This window comes from Herpailurus yagouaroundi, unplaced genomic scaffold, assembly GCF_014898765.1.
Source record: "Herpailurus yagouaroundi ecotype Mexico unplaced genomic scaffold, PumYag 197, whole genome shotgun sequence".
NCBI classification, from domain to species: domain Eukaryota; kingdom Metazoa; phylum Chordata; class Mammalia; order Carnivora; family Felidae; genus Herpailurus; species Herpailurus yagouaroundi.
The window spans coordinates 15,194,399-15,221,857 of NW_024412428.1; the positions used below are offsets into that span (position 1 = coordinate 15,194,399).

At 34.6% G+C, this 27,459-nt stretch overlaps 1 protein-coding gene across 26 annotated transcripts in view; it reads right to left on the minus strand.

Annotated features, from left to right (window-relative positions):
- SUPT20H (SPT20 homolog, SAGA complex component) overlaps window positions 1-27,459 on the minus strand; it is a 43,552-nt gene that overhangs the window by 1,477 nt on the left and 14,616 nt on the right. For 18 of the 26 annotated variants that reach the window (XM_040448235.1, XM_040448249.1, XM_040448243.1 and 15 more), the window contains 16 exons: window positions 27,019-27,072; window positions 23,548-23,687; window positions 21,466-21,622; window positions 21,318-21,374; window positions 18,034-18,105; window positions 17,360-17,517; window positions 16,131-16,157; window positions 15,535-15,567; window positions 14,837-14,954; window positions 14,194-14,296; window positions 13,892-14,050; window positions 11,885-12,191; window positions 11,232-11,386; window positions 8,577-8,632; window positions 5,824-5,943; window positions 1,349-1,454 (listed from right to left, as the gene is read on the minus strand). In XM_040448235.1, the coding sequence (XP_040304169.1) occupies window positions 1,349-1,454; window positions 5,824-5,943; window positions 8,577-8,632; window positions 11,232-11,386; window positions 11,885-12,191; window positions 13,892-14,050; window positions 14,194-14,296; window positions 14,837-14,954; window positions 15,535-15,567; window positions 16,131-16,157; window positions 17,360-17,517; window positions 18,034-18,105; window positions 21,318-21,374; window positions 21,466-21,622; window positions 23,548-23,687; window positions 27,019-27,072 (1,822 nt within the window). The remainder of the gene's footprint in view (window positions 1-1,348; window positions 1,455-5,823; window positions 5,944-8,576; window positions 8,633-11,231; window positions 11,387-11,884; window positions 12,192-13,891; window positions 14,051-14,193; window positions 14,297-14,836; window positions 14,955-15,534; window positions 15,568-16,130; window positions 16,158-17,359; window positions 17,518-18,033; window positions 18,106-21,317; window positions 21,375-21,465; window positions 21,623-23,547; window positions 23,688-27,018; window positions 27,073-27,459) is intronic. The other 8 variants (XM_040448257.1, XM_040448255.1, XM_040448256.1 and 5 more) reach the window with 5 other exon arrangements.

Sequence of the window (27,459 nt, forward strand, 5' to 3'; positions counted from 1 at the left end):
AAGTATCAAATCACAGACATTTCAGAATAAATTTAGTATAGTCTCCTGTTAGTTGAGGGTACCACTGATTATAAAATCTGCTGGATATGAAAGGGAAGGGAGTGCCCACGTGACAAAGCACTGTATCCCTCTTAAATTTCAATGAAATTTGGTATTAGTGCTATTTTGTTGAGAAGGCTTTCTTGCAAAATGTAAAATACAGTATGTACTTTAAAATATAGTCAGTGAAGTAGGAAAAGGGGTGGGAGAAGTCCAATCTACTAGTCTGATGAAACTGGTGGACCAGTGCTTTAAACAAAAGATGCTGCAATGAGTTTAGACTACACTACTAACAATGGTGATTAACTGAGACGGCATTCATTATTCCATTTCTTTCCAAGCTGAGTGGGGCCAGAGTAATCAGTTCAACCCTCTCAATGTACAGATGAAATTCCAGGCCAAAATGTAATCAAAAGTAATCATTGGCAGGGCTAACGCTACAAACATTCCCATGATTTTTCAGCCTAGATTCTTTCCAATAATGTATACGACAGCCATTTTAGGAAATTTATAACTTGGGTAATAAAAGGTTTATGGTCACAAATTTCCATCTGGAAATTTACCAGCTGTAAATAGGACATTATGTAAGACCTTGCTTACTCTAAATTCAGACACTGGGAGTTGTATATAGATAGGACAGTGAGCCCAGTGACATTTCGAAATGTTGATGGTATGTTCATTTACTCAATACTCAAACTCTATCATAGGTTACTTACACATGTGGCTTCATGATTTTAATTAAATGCAAAGTTACAATTACTGTCTTTAAGTGACAAGATATTTTCATTAGAGGTAAATCTTTGGTTCACCATTTATTGCCAGAAGTGGTGAACAGTTATTTAGGATAATCTCAACTTTTTTTTTTTTAACTGATGGTAAAAGTGGCTTATAAAGTTATATCTGACCATTAAGTCTTAATTCACGCAATTGCAAACTACCAAAATGACTCAAAAGATTATGCAATCGAGAAAAATGCAGTCTCAATAAGAACTCAGAAGAACTGAAGACTTAATAGCTTTGGTAGCTTCCTAGTAAGTTGGGTAACTGTATAAAATTCTGCTAACAAACTGTAATGTGAGTAAAACACAACTGCTATTAATGTATGTTGGTAAAAATACTTTTAATCAACTGTCAAATTAAAAAAAACTCAGACGGCTATCAATTGACTTAATAGTTCATGCATTAAATAGAATATATTTTTTCCCCAGTCACTGCTTGTAACAGAAGGAAAATTAAAATACTGAGTGAGATCCCTAAGTGATCAGTTATTTTTAGTAAAGTCAACATATGAAGGTATGAAGATACCAACCAGCTGCCTGTGACTGCATGAAACTTCCTACTCCAGCAAGGTTAATAACAGCAGCGTGCTGAGCAGATAAGGCCTGTTCTTGACTGGTAGAACCTTGTTCAGAACCCTGAATTAAAAAATGATACATGACTTGTACAGAAAGAAAAACAATTTGAATCAGTGAAAAATTTTTTTTCTTGTATGAGGAAAAATACCAACATTAAGACTACATCTTGTAAAAAGAGTAACAAAAAAATATTTCAAACATATTTAGAATTAGCAAGAATAAAGATGTGCTATTTCTTTTTAATTTTCAAATAAGCTCTATGCCCAATATGGGGCATGACATCATGACCCAAAGATCAAGAGTCACATGCTGTCTTATTACTGGCACTCCAGTATGTCGTCATATTTTGAAAGCAAAAAAAAACCAATCTAATTTCCCAGAATTCATTCTTTATTGGTTTGTTTGATGCTGTATTAATAATTCCTAAGCTTTCTATAAAGCTTCATCAAAACTATTTTTTAAAGCTTAAAACTCTTTGCAATGTAGTTCTAGAATTTCTTTCTTTCCTTTTTTTTTTAAGTACCAGAATTTCTAATGATCACAATGAAAAAAGGAAATAAAGAGACAAAAAAAGAAAACTGTCTTTATTTGCAAATGGAATGACTATCTAAAAGGAAAATCATAAAGAATCTACAAAAAAACTCCTAAAACTAATAAATGAGTTAGTTCAGTAAGATTTCAGAATATAAGATCAACATACAAAAATAAATTTTATATACTATTAGTGAACATGTGGAAACCTGAAATTTAAAGAAGTACCTACCATTTATAACTCAAAAAAAGAAAAACAAAAACCCACTTTGGTATAAATCTGCAAAACATATATAGGACTTATATGCTGAAAGGTAGCTGATTCTGGCTTAGGTAGAGACAGTTCCGTGTTCATGGACTAGAAAATTCACACAGTAAAGATGGTAAAGTCACTCTCGAACTGACGTATGGGTTTAAATTCAATTTCTTTAAAAATCCCATTTTTCCTCCCCTGCCCCCCCGCCCCTTATCTATAGACAGGATGATTCTAAAATTTGTACGTAGGGGCGTCTGGGTGGCTCAGTCGGTTAAGCGTCTGACTTCGGCTCAGGTCATGATCTCGCAGTCCATGAGTTCGAGCCCTGCGCTCAGAGCCTGGAGCCTGTTTCAGATTCTGTGTCTCCCTCTCTCTCTGACCCTCCCCCGTTCATGCTCTGTCTCTCTCTGTCTCAAAAATAAATAAACGTTAAAAAAAAAAATTTTTTTTTTTAAATAAAATTTGTACGTAAAGGCAAAAGATCTGGAATAGCTAAGCAATTTTGAAAAACAAAACAGGAGGAAAATCTTTGCCTGATTTTAAGATTTCCCATATAGCTTACACAGATCAAGACAGTGTGGTACCAGCACAGGGACAGAAACATAGATAAGTGGAAAAGAATAGAGAACACAAAGAGCCATGCAAATACATCTTTACAAAGGTGCAAAAGTAATTAAACCTATGAAGATGGCATTTTCAACAAACAGTGCTGTAGAAATTGGACAATGTTCCCTCTTTGCCCCCTACCAATGTGGACCTAAGTCTTATACCTGACACAAAAATTGACTGGAAATGGATCGCAGATTTAAATGAAAAGTTATAAAGGTGTTAGAAGACAACTCAGGAGAAAATCTTTGGGGTCTAGGGTGGGGTGAGGCATTCCTAGACATAATACATAAAGCATAGTCTATAAAAGAAATAAACTGATAACTCAAACATCACCAAAACTAAAAACTTTTGTTCTGAAAGACTTTGGTACCACCAAAAATAGTGTCTGAAATAACATTTTAGTAAACAACATTAATTCAAACATTTCAAAAACGTTGTAAGACATTTATCTTCAAGGGACTTCCCTAGATACTGCACAGAAGAGCACAGAACTGACAGAAGAGGACCCTCTTGAACTTGGAACTCTGCTCATGAAATGAATAGGAATAAGAAAAACAGATTACATTACTTCTATAACAAATCTATCCTAAAACAAAGGAAAACTCCCCAAATATAACTCCCCAAAACTTCCACCCAACTAGCACAACTTCTAAAAACACCCTACAGTGTTAAACAGAACTGTAAGACAAAAACCACAAGATCATCAAGAAAAACTCAAAAAACTTGAGAGAACTGAAAAATACATGTTTTTGCAACACAATGGAATTAAAATAGGAAGCAATTACAGAAAGTTATCTGGAAAATTCTCAAATATGTGGAAATCAAATTGCACACATCTAAACAACCCATGGACTTAACAAAGAATTCATGAGGGACATTAGAGAATACTCTCTGATGAATGAAAATGAAAGCACATACATCAAAATTTCTGGAAAGCAGCTCAAACACTACTGGAGAAAGAAATTTATAACACTGTTTATTTTAGAAAAGAAAGGCTGCAACTCAATAATCTAAGCTCCTACCTTAAGAAACTAGGAAAAAAAAGGAGCAAATTAAAACTACAATGCAGGAAATTATTCCAGAAATAAAGACCTGAAGACACACATTAAAAGGGCCCATAGGAAAGGATGGAAAGATAAATTCTGACAGTTTCAGACTTTAAACATAAAAACAAATTTTCAGGGTTTCTAGGCAATATTCTGCAGTTAACTTACAACAAACAGCAAGGTAATTGTAACTAGTGCCAGACTTTCCAAAAACCTACAAAGTAAGTGAACAGTGGGCAGCATTTTCAACAAATTAAAACTATAGAACTCTCAGAAGAAAACTTAAAAGCTTCACAACACTTGATCTGGCAAAGATTTCAATATGACATACCAAAAGCACAAGCAGCAAAAGTAAAAATAGGTAAGTGGGGACTACATCAAAATTAAACACTTCTGGGCATCAAAAGACAATCAAAAGAGTGAAAAAGCGACCCATGGAGTAGAAGAAAGTATGTGCAAATTATATACTTGATAAAGGATTAATAAGAATTTCTGTAACTCACGAACAACAAAACCCCCAAAAAACCTGATTTAAAAAATGGGCGAAAGGAGCTGAGTAAACATTTCTCCAAAGAAGATATATAAATGATGAGAGCAATACATGAAAAGATGTTCAACAACACTAATCATTAGGGAAACACAAACCACAAGGAGAGATTACCTCACATCTATTAGGATGGCTACTATTTTAAAAAAGCCCAGAAAATAACAAGTGTTGAAACCTGTTAGAATGTGGAGAAACAAACTTTGTGCACTGCTGTGGAGAATATAAAATCGTATAGCCTTATGGAAAACAGTGTGCAGGTCCCTCAAAAATTAAAAATCCTACTCCTGGGGATTATCCACAAGAACTGAAAGCAAGGACTTGAAGAGCTATTTGTACACCCATGTTCACAGCAGTATTTATCACCACCAAATGATGGAAGCAATTCATGTGTCCACTGACAGATGGAAGAAACAAAATGTGTGTGTGGGTGTGTACAGATATCTCGAGATCTATGGAATATCCACAATGGAATTCCACAATGGAATATTATTCAGCCTTAAAAAGTACAGAAATTTTGACACACTAAAACACGGATGAACCTGGAGGACATGACAGTAGTGAAATAAGCCAGTCACCGAAAGACAAATACTGTCTACAGCAGTCAAACACGGAGAAAAAGAAAGTAGTTGTCAGGACTCGGGAAGGGAATTAGGGAATTATTGTCTAATGGACACAGAGGTTCAGTTTTGCAAGATGAAAATGCTCTGGAGACTGGTGCGTGACAATATAAGTATACTTAACACTACTTAAGATGTGCATTTAAAATGACTGAAAACAGCAAATTATGTATTACGTGTATTTTATCACAATTAAAAAACAAATGCAAATCAATTTTTCTATCCAGCCAAGTAATCCTTCATGAGTTAAAGAATAAAGAAAAATTGTTTTGAATGTGCCCTTCCTGAGAGTCTATTAGAGGATGAGCATTTTACCCAACCAAGACTTGACTGGGGAATCTTTGTGCACTAAGAGAAAACTCTGGGGCGGTAGGACCCCAAAATCAGTATTTTTAGTTCCCAGATCATTCCAAAGTATAGCAAAGGTTCAGAAAAATATGTAGTTTCTCCTAATTTAACTTACTGCAGCTATTATTCAATCTCATTCTGTTTAACAACATATAAATATTTATTTGTGTGTCTCTTCCCTCTGCCCTAAGCTTCATAACAATAGGGACATCTCTATTCCAACAGAGACAAAAAATACTATACACAGAAGATTGATGACTGGCAAAAGTGCATGGGCAATAGGAGCAGAAAGAGGATTTGAAATAGGCACCCAGTAACTCATCACTAGTACTGCTAATAAAGAAAAGCAGAATAAGAACTGTTTGTTTGAACAAACTAAAAGCACATCAAATATGCCTGAAATATACCAAAAAAAAAAAAAAAAAAGTTGGCAGTTCTGTAAGACAAAGCCAATGGAGGGCTAGGAAGTACATACCTGCTCTCCTGGCTGCTGAGGACTGGAAGTGGTGGGCTGCTGAGGCTGCTGTGGCGTAAACTGAGAAAGCTGCTGTTGCTGCTGCTGCAGAGTGTTAAAAATGAGTGAACCACCTGGAAGCTATTAAAGAAGAGCTAATTAGCTGATTTCATATTATTTAAATTTCTTTATTCCATACATACTTTTGGAACATTCACTGTGTATCAAGGCATTTTTCTCTGGATTGAAGAAAACAGGTGAACAAAAACCAAACCAAACCAAACCAAACCAAACCAAACCAATATCCCTGCCTTTAAAGAAAATCTAAAAACAATTTCTAAGTGCTACAGCTTTGGGCTCTCAAATATGTAAGTAATCTCAAACATGTATTTATCTGCTTCAGGTTAATAGTTAGCTATCCAAATATACATTGAACTCTTCTTACACATCAATATAAAACAGCATCAAATGACTACAAAGTATAAAGGAAACTAGTGATGATCAGAGACACACATTAAGAAAACTTCTTTAATTTGTTCTAGCTTTATGAAAACCCAGCATGCATGGATTCTTATGTAACACAGTAAGGAATTTCAAAGCTGCAAAGGAAGTGCATTAGATACCCATATTTTTAGTTTGGAGGTACTACTCGCTGCTGTCATTACATTATCTAAAATACTCCAAAAAACAAACCAAACCAAACACCCCAAAGCACTTGTTAAAGCACCCAGAAAACTCCATGTTAAAAATTAAAACTATGGTTTCCAAATGCATCAGGAAACAAATAGTTTTTCCATTTATTCTATAGGGGTTTAAGTTATAGTAGTCCCCGTTTATGCATGGTTTTGCTTTCCCCGGTTTTAGTTACTACAGTCAACTGTAGTCCACAAGCCGATGAGCCTCTGGATATGGTCAGGTCAAAAGTGGCCTAATGCTTTGTCACAATGCCTACGTCATTCGCCTCCCTTCATCTCATCACATAGGCATTTTATCATCTCACATCACAAGAAGGGTGAGTACAGTACAATAAAATATTTTGAGAGAGGAACCATATTTACATAACTAATAGTACGCTGTACTATTGTAACTGTTCTATTAGTTACTGTTAATCTCTTACTGTGTCTAATTCATAAATTAAACTTCACTGTAGGAACTGTTAAAATAAAGGGAAGCCTAACTAGAGTTAGGAGGCTCAATGTCATTTATAGGAAGATTGTCAATTATAAGACCCCAACAAAAGAATCCTCAACAGGAAAGAATTATCAGTGACAGTTACTGGGATGCATACTACATCTCCTACAAGAAATCAACCACCCTGAAACTCATCCAATGAGAAGCTGTCATTACCCTGAACTTTTCTCATTTGGACTTCATTCAAAACAACCCTTTCCAACTTCCTCCTCCATCATAAAATAACATTCCTCTCCTTCATCTGTTGAACTTGCCTATGGTTTTGTCATAGCTTGCTTGGCCCAAATAGCAATTTTCTGTTATTTCCAAATAAACCCATTTTGTTGGTAAAATACCTGACAGTTTTATCTTTAAGGTTAACAGTACGATGTATTAGAAAAAACAATATATACAGGGTTTTGGTACTATCCATGTTTTAGGGATCTACTGGGGGTCTTGAAACATTATCTCCTGTGGATAATGAGGGACTACTGTGTAAGCACACTGAAGTCCTTATAAGAAAGTCTGAGCAAATAAATACCCAACTATAGAACTGTTAGATCTGCATAGTCAAAAAAAAAAAAAAAAATGTGTAAGTCAAAATCTCTAAACCCAGTACAGCTCATCGTTAGACAAATTTGGAAATTTGAACATAGCCTAAGCCAACTGTTCCTTCCTATGTCAGGTAATAAATGTAGCAAAACATAATTAACGTATAAAGTGGCCTTGTTCCTTATTATTAGTGCTATTAAGGAATATGCAGGCAGGAACACTGGCTAAATAAACCAATGTGATTACATTCTGTAAATACACTGTCTGCATCTTGTGTAAGAAATATTTTTTTAAGTTTTGGCTTAAAATACATTTCCTGATTTGTTTCTTATTCCTGAATACCAGGTTGGGTTGATTTGTCTGGTTCTCTTATTTCCCAATAATCCAAAACTCCGCCATTTTGTGTCTAGACATTTAGAATCTAAATCTAAAATTCTCTGTAGATAATCCTATTGATTTTCCAACCTGGTAGCTTTATATTGGACTTCATCCTTCAAGTACTTAGCGTAACACCCAGAATATTCTAAGTTCACAACGTGTACTAAATTCTCCACTTTCAATATCTATATGTTGACACTGACAACATGTAAGTAACGCCTCATCATTAGACACAAACTAATCTGACACACATTTATTGAATGACTATTAAGTGCCTGGCACTGTGCTAAACAATCATATTCTACTTAGGAAAGAACAAATAGCTATTTTAAAATCTCTCTTCAAACAAACAGTCATACATACAATGTACACATAAAATGTCTGTTGAGAGAGGAATTATTTTCTAAGTATATTGATTACTGCTATTGTAGGCAAGTGTAGTCCTTGGTAGTTGACTAGGCAGGGTGCTGGAACCAGTGAGCAGGGTATACAGGATACAGATTCTTTCTCCTTACACACTTTCCATGTGATCATACAAAAAGAGCAACAATTAACCACACCCTTAGAAGATTTCAAACGGACTTCAAAATTTCAAATGCTCATATGATCAGACATACATCATTAAAAAAGATATAAAGTATACAAGCTTCAATCAAAAAGTGTTTCACATTTACCTGGAGTAGATTTAAGGGCCTGAGATTTGAAGTATTTTTTAAACCAAATGGAACACCTGTTAAATGAAACTCATGGTTAGAACAGGGAATTAAAATTTTATTACACTTCAAAATATTTTAGATGTTAGTGTATAGGAATATAACATTTTAAGTACTTTCTGCATAGATGTGGTTATTTTTTCTATAGTTTCAAAATATGTCAGAAAGCAACAAAAAAATTCATCACTATGGAGCACCACATGTACATTTTATAGGCATAACTCTGAGATATTGGGGGTTCAATTCCAGACCACTGCAGTAGTCTGGAAGGAAAACTGCAATAGCAAATATTGCATTAGATCAAGTTAAATGAATTTTCTGATTTCCCAGAGAATATAAGTTATGTTGATATTATAGTCTATTAAGTGGGCAACAGCATTGTGTCTAAAAACACAAGGTGCAAACCTCAATTAAAATATTTTGCGAAAAATATATCAGCCAAGCTTTCAATGAGTCATATTGATGGCAGATGACTGTAACAAATGCAATTAATAATGAAAAGACTTGAAATATTTCAAGAATTACCAAAATGTGACCAAGAGGTATGAAATGAACAAATGCTGTTGGAAAAATGGCATCAACAGCTTTGCTTAATGCAGGGTTGCCACAAACCTTCAATTTGTAAAAGAAAATGCAGTATCTGCAAAATGCAATAAAGCGAGGCATTTCTGTAGTCTATCGTTTCACAAATGATAACTTCCTTATTACTGTTTTGAGTTTTGGCTGGAGAAAGTAGTAACTATTGCGTAATAAAACTATCACTGTTACAGAAAAACATTTCAGGTATTGACATATATTTAAATCCTTTCATGCTAAGTATCGTATATACAGTAATAATCCTATCTTTGAGAACCCAAATGCTATTTTTTTTCAAGTATAAATGGTAATATTAATAAGGTTAAAGAACACTGAATTTTGTGTATAAGGCTCAAAACTGAAAGTCAGGAAACAATGTTCTGCTATTCTGAATTTATTCTCAAAAATCTGTGAGGCAACACAGAGCAGATTATAAAGCAGGGATTGGCAAACTTTTTCAGTAGGCTTTGTGGGCCACATATGCTCTCAAAGTATGTGTACATTCTGCTAACAAAATATACCAAATTGAACACTCATTAAAATGTATCTAGTCCTCTAAAGCAGACAATTGCATTAAAAAAAGACATGAGGCAGGACATTCACAGGCAATAGTATCAAAGCCTTGAATAAGAAAATGAAGGTGCATAATCACTCTAAAATATTACAGTATTGATATACTATAGATTCTCATGAAAAGATAAGACATAACTTCTTTTAAAAATGGATCACCTCTGTATAATGCTTAATAGCTTACCAAAGGCACTTTCAGATCACTTCATTAATTTCTCTTAAGTACCATCTGAAGTTAGATATTTTTACTCCCATTTTAGAGCAATGAAACTGAGGGAGACAAGTGACTTCAGGCCCCATGGTTAACATCTGGAGCCACGTGTAACTAATTGGTAGAAGTATATGTAAATATAAACGTCCTAATTTCAACATTTGATTCCATTTCCAGGGCTTTTGCCACTAAAGAAACATTTACGAACATTAAAATGAAATCACCAGCTAGAATTAGGAAATCAGAGCAGTATGTGTCACCTTGTTTATATTCTTTGGGTTTGACTTCTCAACTCAGAATAAAATTTTCTTAAGTTTGTTTTTCCTGCTAAATTTTTTGTCAGCAGTAAGAAACTGGATTGTTCCAAGATACTACAACATGTTCTTTTAAACAGCACTAAAAATTAGTACTTGGGACACCTGGGTGGCTCAGTTGAGCGTCCTACTTTGGCTCAGGTCATGATCTCATGGTTCATGAGTTTGAGCCCCGCCTCGGGCTCACTGCTGTCAGCGCAGAGCCACCTTTGGATACTGCCCACCCCTTCTCCCCTCACCCCTCCCCAACTTGCACCCCTGCACGTTCTCTCCCTCTCAAAATTAAATAATTTCAAAATTAAAAAAAAATACTGTAAGTCATTACAACTGTTTCCCAGGACATTTAATAGCAATAACTACTGCTGAAATAAAACTATTACTAAGTATGATGAGAACAAAAAATATTTTTGAATGCTTATGTGTTTCAGGCAGTTTAAGTCCATCATCTGTATCGACTCATTTAATCTTCACAAGTCTGAGGCAAGGCATTAATAATTATTCCCCATTTTATTAAGAAGGAAAGTGAGGTGACTTTCCCATGATTACACTGTTAGTAAACTGCACAACTGCAATTCAAACTCAGGCAGTCTGGCTCCAGAAGCTGGGCTTTTTATTGCCATTCCCTGTTGCCTTTCTCACGCAACCTAGTTTGCAAAATGTATTTCTTTTACCTGGAATAGGACTACACTGACAATAAGGCAACCAGTTAATTTATTATGTTTGGAAGGCAGATCGAGTTTGTAGAAACTTACCATGTTTTTCACAGAATTGTTAAATGGTTTTTAATTCAAATATCAGAACTTCAAGGGCTTTTAAAATGAAATATCTGCGACATAATGCTTCAAGAAATAAGCACATTAAGTGTATACAATATGCTTATAATGACATTTTTATATTAGCATATACTTTAATTTTTTTAGAGGTTATTATTTCCAATATTCTGACCTGCTTGAGAAGCTGCCTGCATTGGACCGGGCAATGCATTTGGTAGCAGACCTCCTGAGGGTAGAAGGCCACTCAGGTTTATTCCTGCAGGAGTTATGGCACCAGTGTTACAGCCCAGCATAGGGTTTGAACCACTCATCAAAGCCTGGGCTCCACTGTGGGAGAATAAGACAAAGCATTAAACTTGCACTACAAAAGAAAAACTCAACTACACAGTAATTCTTTGGATTAAAAAACAAACTACTAAACAAACACAAGTAGCTACTTCTGGTCTTAAACATCAGCTTTGGGGCTCAGTTTCATTTTTATGGTAGACAGTGACAGTAAGATTATCTAAAAACTAAGCACCGTATATTTACCAAGGTTTAAGATATAATTTGGAAGAGTAAAACATTAATTAAGGGATTAAAAGGTGGTAACACTGAGAATAAACAGGATAATCTATGCTGCGGTCAATACGAAGTAGTATCATGTTAGTGCACTAATACATGCATTACCTAAAATAAAAACATTCTTGTTGAGATAGCTTCTACTCAAATCTAAACTGTTTTTCAGTTACAGATATATGCAACTTGTTATTAATTTCACAAGAATTTATTTAGATCAGTGACAGTATCTTTAAAAAAAAATTCAGAGCATCAGTGCAAACTTACCAAACAGAGCCCACTACATTGATGAAGTTAAGTCCAGCAGAGTTTGCCATGACCTGGGTGGCCGTGGTTCCTGTAGTTATGGATGTTACCATGGTGGAAAGAGGAATGGTCGTTACAGGCATTGCCTGGCTCAGAGACCTTTGCTGCTGAGCAAACTGAGTTAACAAAGTGGGCTGAGGGGTGAAGCCTGAATCTTGGGGAGTAGGGGTGGCTGAAGGGGTAATAGGAGTTGAGCTCTGAGCATCAGGAGGGTGTGGGGTCGATGAAGGGGTTGGTGTAGGAGTAGATGGCTTAGGAGTTCCAGATCCTGCTCATTGAGAAAAATAAAAATTGCTAGTTTGTTATAAATGGCCAGTCCTTTTTTAAAATAAGGTTAATGGAATCTTACTTAGCACTGACAATTTGTTCCAGTTTTTTTTAAGCAGTTAACTGCAAGTGTTAATTTCTACACATGATACATGAGTGTTGCTACACTCAATTACAATTAAGGATGCAGTATATCACCTAGCAATTCCATCAAAGATGCTATTACAGTAACAGTAAAAATATACATTTGTATTCTACCACAATACCCATTTGAAAGTTAATTTCCTACATGCTACCTTTGGCCTAAAAAGTTTAAGGGGAATTCAAATTATTTTTTGTTATTTACGATTTCACTAATTTAGAACTTCATTTTAAAAATATTGCTTATTTTCTGTAACAGTCTGAGATAAACTCTGAACATATTTAATAAATTACATATGGTTAACAATCATATTTGGCACCTAAATATACATGTTTAATTCCTAACACATCAAGTTTATCCTGACAAACAAATTTACAAAACACAGTTATAAAAGCAAATATTTGATAGATAATACTGCATCTTTAACAGTAACTGTGTACTTCTGTTTAAATGTAAGAATGTATAGAAAATCTGTTGTGAATGAAGTATGCACAGTTTATCAACTTTTTAAAAAAAAACAAAAACAAAAAACAAAAACCAAAAAAATAAAACCAAAAGCTCTTGAGGTGTTTTCTTTTTTAGCTTTCATGTCCTGCAGAAAGAAAGGAAAGAAATGTGAATGTCCAGAAGCTGTCACTCAACCCTTACTTAAAGTAACAACTGTGTGCAGTAGATTAACATAATCCATACCCACAACATAAGAAGTGTGAATAAGACTTCCAGGAAATTTATAAATTTTTCTTTGTGCAAAACAAGAAGGCAGAAAAATTACACCTTTTGAGCTATCAAGATGAAGATGTTTATATCTAAGGCAAAGACTACCCTATCACTGTGCAGTGTATTAAAACTTTCAGCACACTTTAGTTATCTACAAAAAAATCTAAAAAACTGGAATGCTTTTTTGCAAATTGGTACCTAAATATCTCAGAAATCTCTAATATGAAGAAATTCTCCCAACTGAATGCTAGAATTCTTGCATAATTCTTGATGTTAAAAAAAAAAGTATTCAGTAGTAAAAATTACATTTTAATATTTTCAGAATGCTTTATGATCATTACCACATTTTAGTAACTGATTACAATTTTTAAGAGTGTAGGAGTGTTTTTGAAAAATCGGTTTTCAGTTTATTTTATCACCACCTTGGAACTAGTTGGTTTTTTACATATACAAAGATAGGACTGCAGCAACAACTCTTATGACATTTTTTTCCATATCAGCTACATAGTTTACATAAAATGTAACATGATCCTAGGGTACACTGGAATAAAAAATATTTTGGAATCTTATTGCCACATTTAACAGATTTTTTTTAAGGAGATGTGTAGGTTGCAACTCTGTAAGGTATACACACAGTGCATACATAGATACAGAAAAACAAATACAATTACAATAAACACATAATACATACAATCAACAAGAAATCTGCCTGAAGCTTCTAAAAACTTATACATTTTGGGTACATAGTACATTCAGATTTCAGTATTTTACTGGTCAAAAAAAAATAACTTTTAAGAAACGCTAATGCAAAAAGCTAATGAAGTATTTAAGTTATAACTCACTTTGTGATGAACTGGCAGGTGACAAGGCAGCTGGAGAAAGCATGCTGACTTGATTGAGATCCACAGATGACTTCCGAGAAAGACTTGGTGGCTTGGAAGCAGGAGGAGGAGTTGGAGATTTAAGAAAGCTGCTGGCCTGTTGCGGTGTAAAATAGTTACCTAGAAGAATACAAAAGTTATTTTCCACACTTATAATTCAAAATTCTGTGCGTTATGTCAAAATATGAGTAAAGTTTAAAAAATAGATAATGACTGTATGACGTTTCTTACTCAAGATGAGAGAAAAGTAAAGAATGTGATACCTGAAGAACTATTTCCTGAGCTCGAGGGGAGTTTGATGGGTGGAGGTCGGTGTTTTACTCCCTTCCCCAAAACTGAAGACTGAACTGACACAGTCTCGGGCTGCTGAGAAACAGGGACATTAAATATACTTGTTAAAATTAAGTTCAAATCAGAAATTCATAAACTAATCCCACTACAGCTTCTAGATGAGAACACACAATTTAAAACTCTGCAAAGTACGCTTAGTGTTATAGGTTGGGTATTATAAGCATTACAAAAAAATATAATTTTGCATAAGGCTATCCATGAAATAAATTACAGTATACATACAGGATGAAGGAAAGATTTCTAAGTAGGTGGAGACAAAGACTTTGAGGGAGAAGGGCAGAAAGGTATACTGAAGGCAAAGCTTCCATTCTTAAATCTTTTTCAGGAAAATAATAATTGTTGAGGCCGGGTGATTAGTATACACAGGTGTTCATTATACTTTTCTCTCTACTTTTGTGTATATTTGAAAATTTCCATTATATAAAGTTACATAGTAAATAACACCCCCATCTCTCAAAAAATAGTCCTTAACATTTCTTATATTCCTTGATTAACGATTAGGCACAAAAAAGTAGCAGTGCAAAAAATTAGGTGCATAAAAGTAACCAAACACACTTCTGTTTCTTTCCCTGGAGAAAGCTGACTTAAGCTGGCTGAGCCACTGGAACTGTGTGACATTTTGACTGGACATTTGGCTTCATTCTGGACCAACTCCTGGTACTGATTGACTACCCTGGAATATCAGGAGTAAACAAGTAAGGATTAGTTAACTGTTTTAAACATAAATTTACAGGCAATAAATAATAACTACTAATAAAAGAATTTCCATCAAAATTAACACAAAAACCTCAAATTAGACAATTTAACTGTGTGCCAGAAGTATATTCTTTTAATCTTTTCAATGACAAGCTAATGCTCAAAACATTTTGCTAATTAACAATTGAAACATAAACATACACATCTTCCTTTTAATACAGATATTGCACAGATTACTTAACCAATAAGCAGACAAAGAAATTACCCATTACCTTTTACCCACATTCTGATTAAAGTACTATTTTAGGAATTGTCTTCCTTAGCTACCACAGATATGTATTTACTTATTTAAAATAAACTATATTTTAAACATTATTCTTTTAAACATTAATTAAACAAAATCCTTTTTTTCCTAATTCTATAAAAAAAATCCTAGTAATAGCTAAGGTATAACAAAAAAGTTGTGACTCCTAGCGGAGTACTCCCTTATCCTATAAAAATGAAGTTTTTCATATCCATCCAGATTAAAGATAAAGACACAAATCAAATATTTTTACCTCTCAGCATCAGTCTTTGATCCAATAACAAACCTGAAATGTTTAAGAAAGAGAAAAGTATTAGGTTAAGAGTAGTGTTAAAGAGCCCTGGGATTACTTTTGAAGGCTTCCATATTTTAGTGATTGTAGTTTTAGAAAAGGAGTCAAATCTACTGAGATATTCCAACAAAAAAAAATATTTTTTAAATACATTTAAACTTATGAAGCAATGACCAAGTTTTGCATGCATTATAAAATAATCCTGTAAATAATTTGGTTGATTTAATTTAAGGGAGATGTAGTTTTGCACAAAACTTATGTGTCAAAACAAAATCTGGGCTGAAAGTTACCAAATACTATACATCCTTGCAAGTGTCTGCCCTACAGTACAATTCACTGGACTGCTGTGTGCAAGGCCTTTGGCCTTCCTCTCACTTTAACCTTTGATTTTCGTCATTATTAATGTCTACAGAGCAGATCTTAGAAGAGATTTTAGACAAGGAAGGTAGTTTATTGCCAATTCAATAAAATGTCTTTACCAAATCCTTTTAAAAAATTTGACATTTATATGATTTCTTAACAGATTAAAGTAGTGAGTTTGTTTATTTTTTAATTACCAATTTGAATGGTCATCTGTGGAGGAGCTGAAATATAAAATGTAAAAAAAAGAAAAAACTTGGTTAATGCAGCTCAAACTTTAATTTCATAGTTATTAACTCAAGTAATTTATGAATATGGAGGAATGACTGGAAGTAATAAATCATGCAGCATTTTTGCAGCAACTCCCTGACATAAAGGCAAAAAATTCAATTCTTGTTAGATTTAATCAGTTGGGTTTTGAACTGATTTTTTTTTAATTGAAAAAAAGAGTATCTATTATTTTCTTGTGTTTGAGAAAAGTTAATAATTTAAAATGACCAATGTGTCTTTAAGGGGAAGATTTTTTAAAATACAGGTAATCAAAACATGTGACCTTTCTACATAGTATTCAACAAAAGAAACTGCTAATGTGAAAAATTACCTAACGATTCTGTAACAAACTATTTCTTCCCATTGACTTTTATTTAGATACTGGTGAGGTTGTTCTTTATAATTCATCTTTCTGTTATAGTTTCAATTAGTATCTTGTGTTAAAAGCAAAGACTTTATAAACAATTTAACATAGGCCTGGCCCCTGCTTTTTTTTCTGTTGAGCTCCTCTTCTTTGTAGTTTCTTCTATTCGAAACAGCATCAACTTCATTGAAAAACTAACAAACTAACAATAAAAACAAAACTAACTACTATTAGCTTGTACTAAATATATGTAGTCCATAAGTTTTGGAAAATCAAATATATATATGTACATGTATGTATAGACACATAAACACTAGATATATACATCAAATTAATATAAATATATAGAGATTTCTAGAGCCAATAACTACATTAAGCACAGAGTCTTTGTCCTTACATGCAGTACCACAATACCAAGTATCTTTAATAGCTTCATCATTTATAGTGAACTTGCTTCCTACTTAAACAAACTACTTCTTGGAAAAACTTCATGCTCCCAGGAAGAAGTCATAATGAGTAAGAGGGGTATCAATGGCATACCGTTCAAAGCAAGTATGAAAATATTTATACCACAGATTTTTAAAAATAAATCATTATTATTTTAAATAACTCTTGGACAACATGGTAACGGTAATTTAGGTTTACTTATGTCCACTCACAAATCTAACTGGAGTACTTAACTAACAAATGAATCCTCAAAGGGAAACTTTTATTCATTAATGGTTCATCAGTAGTTGCTGAATAAATTCTGATGCCTAATTTTGTCAATTACATGTATTTAACAGAACTCACTGGGATGGAGACATCTGGCTGTCATTTTCTTCATCTTCTTTACATGGCTGTATTTTGCCATAGTAAAGTGGATCACCAAGTGACTGCAAAATGGTCAGCTTTGTTTTCTGATACTGATTACCAGCTTCACATTCAAATACATAATCATCTTTTACATCCTGAAAAAGACAGAACACCCCAGATAAGCACCTTCTTCAGTAAATACATAATCAAAATTAACAAAATAAACGACATATTAACTTGTATTGGGCAATAAGAAGACACAGCATTTTGGTTATAGACCTGTTTAACACTTCTGAGAGAATAAAGACTAGGACTCTTTTTTACATAGCACTTTAAGAATGAAGAGTTCCAAATAGTTAACCAAGCCCAAGTGAAATATGGCAGAATTTCATATGGACATATGAATGCAAATACTAAATACTAAAAAGATAAAACTTCATTATGCAACCAAAAGAGAAGTAAAAATGCAGTATTACATTAAAATTGCCCTTTACAATGGAAACCATACTTTATGAAAAACAAAACACCTGTTTTTTCCTTTAATTCACTAAACCCCCAATACATCCTTTAAATTAAAAAAAAAAAATCCTGGGCACTTCATGTTTAATAAATTCAGATCCCAGATTAGAAACTGCTTTATTAGAAAGGAGACTGCTGTAGTGATTACTTACATGGGCTGGCCAGACTGTTGGTTGTGAGTCATCAGATTTGATGGACTTTTCCACTTTAGCGTATTTCTCCACCTAAACAATCAAATCGATAGACAGCAGATGTAATGGAATCAGTATTGTGACGAAAAGAGAAAAACCTAAGTAACAATATAATTTCAAGCACAAAAATTCCTGACTCGCTAATGTCACCAACTATTTATGCTTGGTTCAAAACTCTCCTGATTCGTTAAGCTTGACCAACTGGTTTTAAAAACAAAACAAAATCAGAATCTCTTTTGTCATTAAATAGGTGTAACAAACACAGCTGCTTTTTTGGACAGTGCCTCTTCTTTTTATTCCATAAATTGGTATCACAGTCATCCTTTAGCAAAGTTGGAATGTCAGAGAGATCAGGACCAGGATCTTTTCCTTCGCTGGACTTGAAGGAAACAGGAGTTGTCATGTAACAGTGGGGACAACACCGGAGGAAGACTAGGGAAGTTATGTATTAAAGTTGGTAAGATTTTTGTGAACCTTTTCCATTTTCTAGTAAGATAATGACCGTATACTCTGTATTATCTCCTACTAGTCTGTGTGAATCAAATATACTCATTTTACTGGCAACCATGATCTTAAGAGTAAATCAGACTCCCCTGGGAACTTGGTAAAATTTCAGATTTCCATGTCCTTCCCCTGAAGACCTGACTCCACTGGAAAGTCTGAAGTGGAGCCTGAAATCTATATTTCACTGGTATTCTAGATGAGTCTTCTGATGGATTCCGACTGAAAAACTTTGTATTAGGGTTTTGTTACTCCAAGTAGGCTGTGGACCCCAGTTATCATGCAACTTGGGAGCCTGGCAAAACTGCAGCATCTCAGGCGCTAGCCCATACCTGCTGAATTAAAATCTGCATTTTAACAAGCAAGCCAGGTGACTAGGATGTATATTAAAGTTTGAGAAGCACTGCTTTAGATATCCAATCTACCCTTCAAAGCTAAATTCCACCATTTGGGATTTACACTAACATCTCTTCTCAAGCAGCATTCCGTCAGAAAACACAGAAGTTATCAAAAAATAACGTGGCTTATTCCCTTGAGTTGTATAGCGCAATTCTGATGGTTTTGGCTTTGTGTTTTCCACAAATTTTTCTTCTAATCTAAAAAATATAACAATAGTACATGTGCCAGCCTATGAAGGATACAGAAGAAAAATAAACACCTATTAAAATAACTAACCAATTGTGGAACCAGAAAAGACCCTGAATAGCCAAAGCAACCTTGAAAAAGCAAACCAAAGCAGGAGGCATCACAATCTTGGGCTTCAAACTGTATTAAGAAGCTGTAATCATCAAGAGAGTATGGTACTGACCCAAGAACAGACATTCAGCTCAATGGAACAGAATAGAGAACCCAGATATGGACCCACAAACACATGGCCAACTAATCTTTGACAAAGCAGGAAAGAATACCCAATGGAATAAAGACAGTCTCTTGAGCAAGTGGTGCTGGGAAAACTGGACAGCAACATGCAGAAGAATGAACCTGGACCACTTTCTTACACCGTACACAAAAATAAACTCAAAATGGATGAAAAACCTAACTGTAAGACAAGAAGCCATCAGAATTCTTGAGGAGAAAGCAGGCAAAAACCTCTTTCATCGTGGCCACAGCAACTTCTTACTCAACACGTCTCCGGAGGCAAGGGAAACAAAAACAAAAGTGAACTACTGGGACCTCATCAAAATAAAAAGCTTCTGCACAGCCAAGGAAACAATCAGCAAAATTAAAAGGCAACCGATGGAATGAGAGAAGATATTTGCAAACGACATTATCAGATAAAGGGTTAGTACCCAAAATCTATAAAGAACTTATGAAACTCAACCCCCAAAAAACAAATAATCCAGTGAAGAAATGGGCAAAAGACATGAACAGACACTTCTCCAAAGAAGACATCCAGATGGCCAACCGACACATGAAAAAATGCTCAACATCACTCACCATCAGGGAAATATAAATCAAAACCACAATGAAATACCACCTCACACCTGTCAGAATGGCTAACATTAACTCAGACAACAACAGACGTTGGCGAGGATGTGAAGAGAATCTCTTTTGCATTGTTGGCAGGAATGCTAGCTGGTGCAGCCACTCTGGAAAACAGTATAGAGGTTCCTCAAAAAATTAAAAATAGAACTACCCTACAATCCAGCAATTGCACTACTAGGTATTTATCCAAGGGATACAGGTATGCTGTTTTGAAGGGACACATGCACCCCAATGTGTATAGCAGCACTATCAACAATAGTCAAACTATGGAAAGAGCCCAAATGTCCATCGATGGATGACTGAATAAAGAAAATGTGGTATATATACACAATGGAGTATTACTCAGCAAACAAAAAAAAAAATGAAATCTTGCCATTTGCAACTATGTGGACGGAACTAGAGGGTATTATGCTAAGCAATATTAGAGAAAGACAAATATCATATGACTTCACTCATATGAGGACTTTAAAGACACAGAACAGATGAACACAAGGGAAAGGAAGCAAAATATAAAAACAGGGAGAGGAATGACACATAAGACACTCTTAAATACAGAGAACAAACACAGGATTACTGGAGAGATTTTGGGAGGGGGGATGGGCTAAATGGGTAAGGGGCATTAAGGAATCTACCCCTGAAATCACTGTTACACTATATGCTAACTTGGATGTAAGTTTAAAAAATAAAATTCAATTAAAAAAATAAAAATAAAAAATAAAAAAAAAATAACTAACCAATTGTAAAATTGAGTGAATAACAAAAAGTAACACAGGAGAAACAGGAAAGTGAAAAATATGAGACCAGTCATCAAAAGATCTTTTTCATGTTTTTTACCATTAATAGTTCATGGTTATTATGGATCAGTAGAGAACACCATCCAAAGTTCCTAATTTAACCACTTCTCCAATATTAATTTTTAAATTTAACCAATTTGAGAAAAGGAGCATTATCAGGAAATTATAATGAAGTATTATGAAAAAAGACATATTAAATGCATATTATTGCACTTTTCCCATGGTTCAAAATTCTTTGGTTTTTAAACACAGGCCTTCTACAGCAATACACAGAACGTATTAAGGGGCTACATTCTTACACGTTAATGTGAAATATTCTAAAATATCCTAAAAACGAGCAATTGGTTAAAAAAATCATTATTTTGTTTTTAAAACAAGTAAGAGTCTTTGTTTTTCCAAAGTATCAGTTGCTATTAAACTTAAGAATCTTGTATGAAAATAAATGCAATTCATGAACTGACTTACATCCACTTCGGAAGGTATGGCCAAATTACAGGGACTCCGTTTCCACATATCTACACACTGAAAAATTAAAAACAGTATTAAAATGCTGAAAAATTCAAAATGAGCAAGGTTTTTGAAATAATAAGCTTCATTTAAAAAACACACTTACATTTCCTGCTTTAGAAATCTTGAGGTCATAATGTTGACCTGCTTTTCTTTCCTTCCTTTTTTGTAAGAAATCAAGTAATTTTAGCTGAGGCGGAGGTGGACAATGAGAGAGATCCTGCTGCCGATTCAGAGACGACCTGGAATACCTCTTGAAACACCTGAAATATAAAGAGTTGAAAATAAAAGAAACTCAGAATAAATCTGGGTTTAAATCAGTAAGCATTAAAATATAATTAAATCACCACTATCACTTATCAAACAGAGTCCCAGGCACTGGCAAAATAAAAATGAACAAGACAAAATTCCTACCATGGAGCTGATAGTCCAGAGGAAAAAGACATTCACAATTAAACAGATAATTTCAGAGAGCATTGGTCAGGAGGGGGAAAAAAAAAGAAAAAAAGAAGACAGGATACTGCAGTGAGTCAGTGATAGCGCAGCAGCAGGTAAGAGAAAGGAAGGACTAGACTCTTTGAAGAAATGATGTGTGAGCTGAGACATAAATGGCAAGAAAGAACCAGATACCGTTAAGATCAGGGAATGAGTATTTGAAACAGAGAGAAAAATTAAAAAAAAAAAAAATTAAAAACTTACTTTGTTTTAAAAACAGAAATAGGTATGATTAGAGCATGAGGGTACACATAATAGATGAGGTCAGAGAGTGAAGCAGGGGTCTTGCAGATCAATGGTAATGTGTTTAGATTTAATGTGAAGTACAATGGGACGCTTTTATGGAAATTTAAGCAAGTGGTGGCATAATCTGCTTTGAAGTTTTTAAAAGATTATTCCAATTTGCTTATGTGGCAAACGGACCAAAAGGGAGCAAAGGTGGTAACAGGAAGATCAAATAGAAATTTACTACAGAAGTCAAGATAATGCCGACTTTAAAATTTGGTAGTGGGGCATGGAGATGTGAAGATACAAGGAGACTTTAGAGAACTGCTGACAGATCTTATATAGACTTATTTTACTATTCCTGAAACTGTACCTTTTCCTTAGCATATATTGTTTACGTAGTAAACTAAGGAGTTTAGAAAATGGGTATGTTTTTGAACTCTTAAGATGACCCAAAATGGGCAACTCAAACAATTGTTAAGAGTACCTAATGATGAACCAATTATAACTGTGATCCAAGTTAATATGCATTCTTTTATTAAGTAGAAAAGATAGCTAAAACATGTAAAGAACAAATTACCACGTTATAAAAAGGTATTTAATCACAAACTGGTATTTTATCAGATATCAAAAATAAATTATGAATTGTTTCTTTAAAAGCAATATTAACGGGGCGCCTGGGTGGCGCAGTCGGTTAAACGTCCGACTTCAGCCAGGTCACGATCTCGCGGTCCGTGAGTTCGAGCTCCGCGTCAGGCTCTGGGCTGATGGCTCAGAGCCTGGAGCCTGCTTCCGATTCTGTGTCTCCCTCTCTCTCTGCCCCTCCCCCGTTCATGCTCTGTCTCTCTCTGTCCCAAAAAGCAATATTAAGAAAACAAACAGGTTACTGGTAATTAGTAATAAAGAAATTATTCTGTTTATACTTGTGTCTTCTCAGCCTGTTTTTGGTAAAGACTCTAAACTTACAGGAAGCGTGTCCTTTCACAAAATGCAGAGAATGCATCACTCCCATATAAAGCAGACAATAGTTAAAAACAGTAATGCACAAAAAATGTAACTTAAGGCCATAAAAATCCTATTTAAAAAGTCACAGTACTTATATATATACTTTAGAGAGAAAAGATACCATAAACAGCAAATTTTTTTTTAAATTAATGTATTTATTTTAATGTTTGTTTATTTTTGAAGGAGAGACAGAGAGAGAGAGAGAGAGAGACAGAGACAGACAGTGTGTGAATGGGGGAGGAGCAGAGACAGAGACACACACAGAATCCGAAGCAGGCTCAGGCTGTGAGCTGTCAGCACAGAGCCCAACACAGGGCTCAAACCCACGAGCCACGAGATTATGACCTGAATCGAAGTTGGACACTTAATTGACTGAGCCACCCAGGTGCCCCCATAAATAGCAAAATTTAAAGCTAATTGTCTAGGAGCATCTTTTGGTTTACCCATCTACAAAGGCAATTACCGTTTCATCGGGCGCGTGTTCATCTTTTGCTTGTTATAAAGCAGTCTATTTGCAGTACAGGTTACTGCTATAGAAGGATCAAGACACAGTGGTTCAGCTGTAGCTAGGATCAGTTGGCTCTCAAGCAAGAGTTTATCTTCCTAAAATGTATAACATATGTCAGTACCAGATTTACGTTTTTCAAATCACACATATTTCTTAATCTAGAAATATTCCTTGGAACTCTATGTACTACCATAAAACACAATATTTCACGTCACAACTTTGCAGACTTCAGAAACTTGACAGCATAATGAAATTATTAATGGAAATTCAGTAATTTGTAGTTTACAAAATGGTCAAGTTGTAAGAATGCCTATTCACTGATTCAATAAATATTTACTGAGCACCTACTATGTGTTAGCCTCTGTTCTAAGAGTTGAGGATCAAGTAGTGAACAGATAAAATCATCTGCTCCCACAAAGCTTACAAGATCACGATGAATCATAGAATTTTTAATAACCATCCTATTCAATACTCAGCTTAACTTCATTACAAGAATAAAAATGATTACACTAATACTGTGTAAACTCTATATTCCCAATTCTAAAAAGTATACAGGTGCTCTACAGGTTTTATTTACTGTTTTTTTTTTCTTTTTTTTTTACTTCATCAGTGAAATGTTTTAACAGCAACAGCTAAGTATTTTACAGTCAAATGAGTCAATTAATATTACTGCTGAATAAGGATTTTTGCAAAGAAAGAAACACTGCTTCTTTCAACAGTTCAACTTATTATGGACATTTTCAAATGTACACAAAAGGAGAAGTGTAGTGACATCCATGTACCAACACTCAATTTCATTTAACAACCGCCCCTTAACTTCTTATGCTTTTCTTTTGCTGGAGTAATTTAAAATACATCTTTGATGTTGTATTGTTTCATCTCAAAATACTTCAGCCTGCATTGCTAACTGATATGGACCTCTAACATCCAGTCTGGATTTAAATGTCCCATTACCTCAAGAGTGTATTTTTAGTTGGTTTGTTTGAATTTGAACTCAAACTCTACACTTTGTATTGGGTTTTTATCTTTTAAACATCTTACTCTGTTCTGTAATGATCACTTCTTCTCCCACGTTTTTCCCTTTTCTCATGTAATTGATTTGTTGGATTTGACCCAATTACTTCCTGGCTGACTATCTCTACACTGTGTCACTTAAGTTTCTCTTATTTCCCCAATTCCATACACTGTTAGATCTAGAAGCTGAATTTAATTCTGGTTCTATTTTTTTAGACAAGAAATCTTTATTGGTATTGTTATATACTTTCTCTTGCATCACACCAGGAGAAACACAATGACTGTCCCATTTTTACACCCATGGGGTCAGTCAGATCTCTGCATTATAAAATTTCCCATGAACCTATAATCTAATGGCTTTTATACCTAAGAGTTACACCTGTCTAGATTAAGACTTCCAAATTGATATTTTAAAAAGTCCATCATTTATTTCTTCTGTAGCTATTAGCAGGAATTCTTTTTTTTCCTTTCTCTATTGAGGCTGTATATGTGCTACGCAGTTGGGAGTGCCAACCTTTCAATCGTGGTAAGATTACCCATCAAGCAGGAATGCTATGGAGCCTACACCAACATCTAACAGTTGAGATATCAATAATATCTATAACATGTGAAATCACAAGTAGAAATTTCTGTTTGGAATCCTTAATTACAAAAGCACCATTTATATGCACCTCATGCAAAAAAATTAAAAATTTTTACCAATATCAGAAATGTTAATTCAGAAATGTTAATGCTAAATTATTTTCTATACTTCCTGATTCTTACTGGAACCCACTTAAATAGATCATTATTGAAGCATATTTGAATGTATTATATTCTCAAAAGTTAACTCTAAACTCATGTTTATAAGAAAGCAAATTAAGAAAATAAACTTTTGTGCAGAGAGGCAGGTGGTTATTTTTCCAAGACAGGAACTATGCATCTACCTATAGGCGATCTCCCCTACTAACATTTACTCTTTACCAGGATAATTCTGTCTGTTCTCTCTCTTTTCTGTTGAGGTGTAACGGACATAGAACATATTTCCAGGAGCACAAGTAATTTGATACTCCTGTACACTGAAAAATGATCACCACCCTAAGTCTAGTTAACAGGTTTCATTACCCACAGCTACAATTTTTTTTTTCTTGTGAAAACTTTTAAGATCTAATTTTCCTAAAGAACTTTCTAATCTTAGTTATTCTTTGGCCACCTAACATACAGTTCATACAAGAAAAGCAGAGTAAAATGCTACAGACTTTCCCTTTATTCATCTTCAGAATAAGAAACTGATACCCTTGGGGCGCCTGGGTGGCTCAGTCGGTTAAGTGGCCGACTTCGGCTCAGGTCATGATCTCGCGGTCTGTGAGTTCGAGCCCCGCATCGGGCTCTGTGCTGACAGCTCAGAGCCTGGAGCCTGTTTCAGATTCTGTGTCTCCCTCTCTCTGACCCTCCCCTGTTCATGCTCTGTCTCTCCCTGTCTCAAAAATAAATAAAACGTAAAAAAAAAAAAAAAGAAACTGATACCCTAGCAACATCTGATGGTGGCCAATGATTTTAATTGTTTTGAATATTCTTTCAATAGCTTTTAACCCTGTAAAGATTATAGCCCAAATTAAAACACACTTGACAGTTACTGACAACTCATAACCGTATTTTGCAGATAATTTTCATTATTGGTATTTTCTTTGGTTTAGTAACTATTCCTCTCTATAGCAGCAAAGAAATAAGGGAACACTATTGTGAGTTAGCACCTCATATATACTGAGTCAGCACTGGAGAGTTACTGGCTATTCTCAAGGGTAATAGAGTTCCCCCAGTGCTGCAACTGGTACGAATGGCAAAGACAGGGTAAGCTCGCTTTAGAATCCTAGATTATGGAAAATCAGAATCCACTTGTATCCATGGTATAAAAGAATTTTTTTTCTTCTGTTTGAGAGAGCATAAAAAACTGAATTTCACATATTGGGCAGCTCAGGTCAGCCTGACCCTATTTCATCATGGTCCTAAAGCAAATGGGATTGAACTGCTTAGTTCTTTGAAGGATTACTGCATGGATGATGAGACCCTTGATTTCTTTTTTTTTTTTTTTTTAGTTTATTTTTTTGAAAGATAAGAGAGCAAGCAGGGGAGGGCAGAGAGAGAGAGAGGGAGACAGAATCCCAAGCAGGCTTCATGCTGTCAGCACAGAGCCAGATATAGGGCTTAAACCCACATAGTGTGGGATCATGACTTGAGCCAAAGTCAAGAGTTGGATGCTTAACCAGCTGAGCCACCCAGGCACCCCAACAGACCCCTGATTTCTAAAACTCATTAAAGAATCCCAAAATTTACTCATGAATAAAATTACAAATAAAATATCTTTCGCTTTACTTCTTGTTAAGTATTATTCCATCCTGTATTTTCCCTGTTTGGAATTAAAAAACAACTAACCTGGGTCCATTTATGGTTATCACTTGTTATTGAATGCACATCACAGATTAAAGTCTAAAGGAAATAAGAGTTTTAAAAAACACATTAATGTACAAACATATGAAGATACTTAATAAAACTCCAAATAAAATCGAAAATACATTTTTCTTTTTAAAGATTTTATTTTATTAAAAACATTTTTTTAAATGTTTATTTTTGAGAGAGTGTGAGTGAAGGAGGGGCAGACGAAGTGGGGAACAGAGGATCCAAAGCAGGTCCTGTGCTGATACCAGTGAGCCCAATGCGGGGCTCGAACTCACAACTGCAGAAACTGGGGACCTGACCCAAAGTTGGACGCTCAACTGACCAAGCCACCCAGGTGCACTTCAAAGATTTTATTTATATTTATTTATTTATTTATTTATTTATTTAACATTTATTTATTTTTGAGAGAGAGAGAGA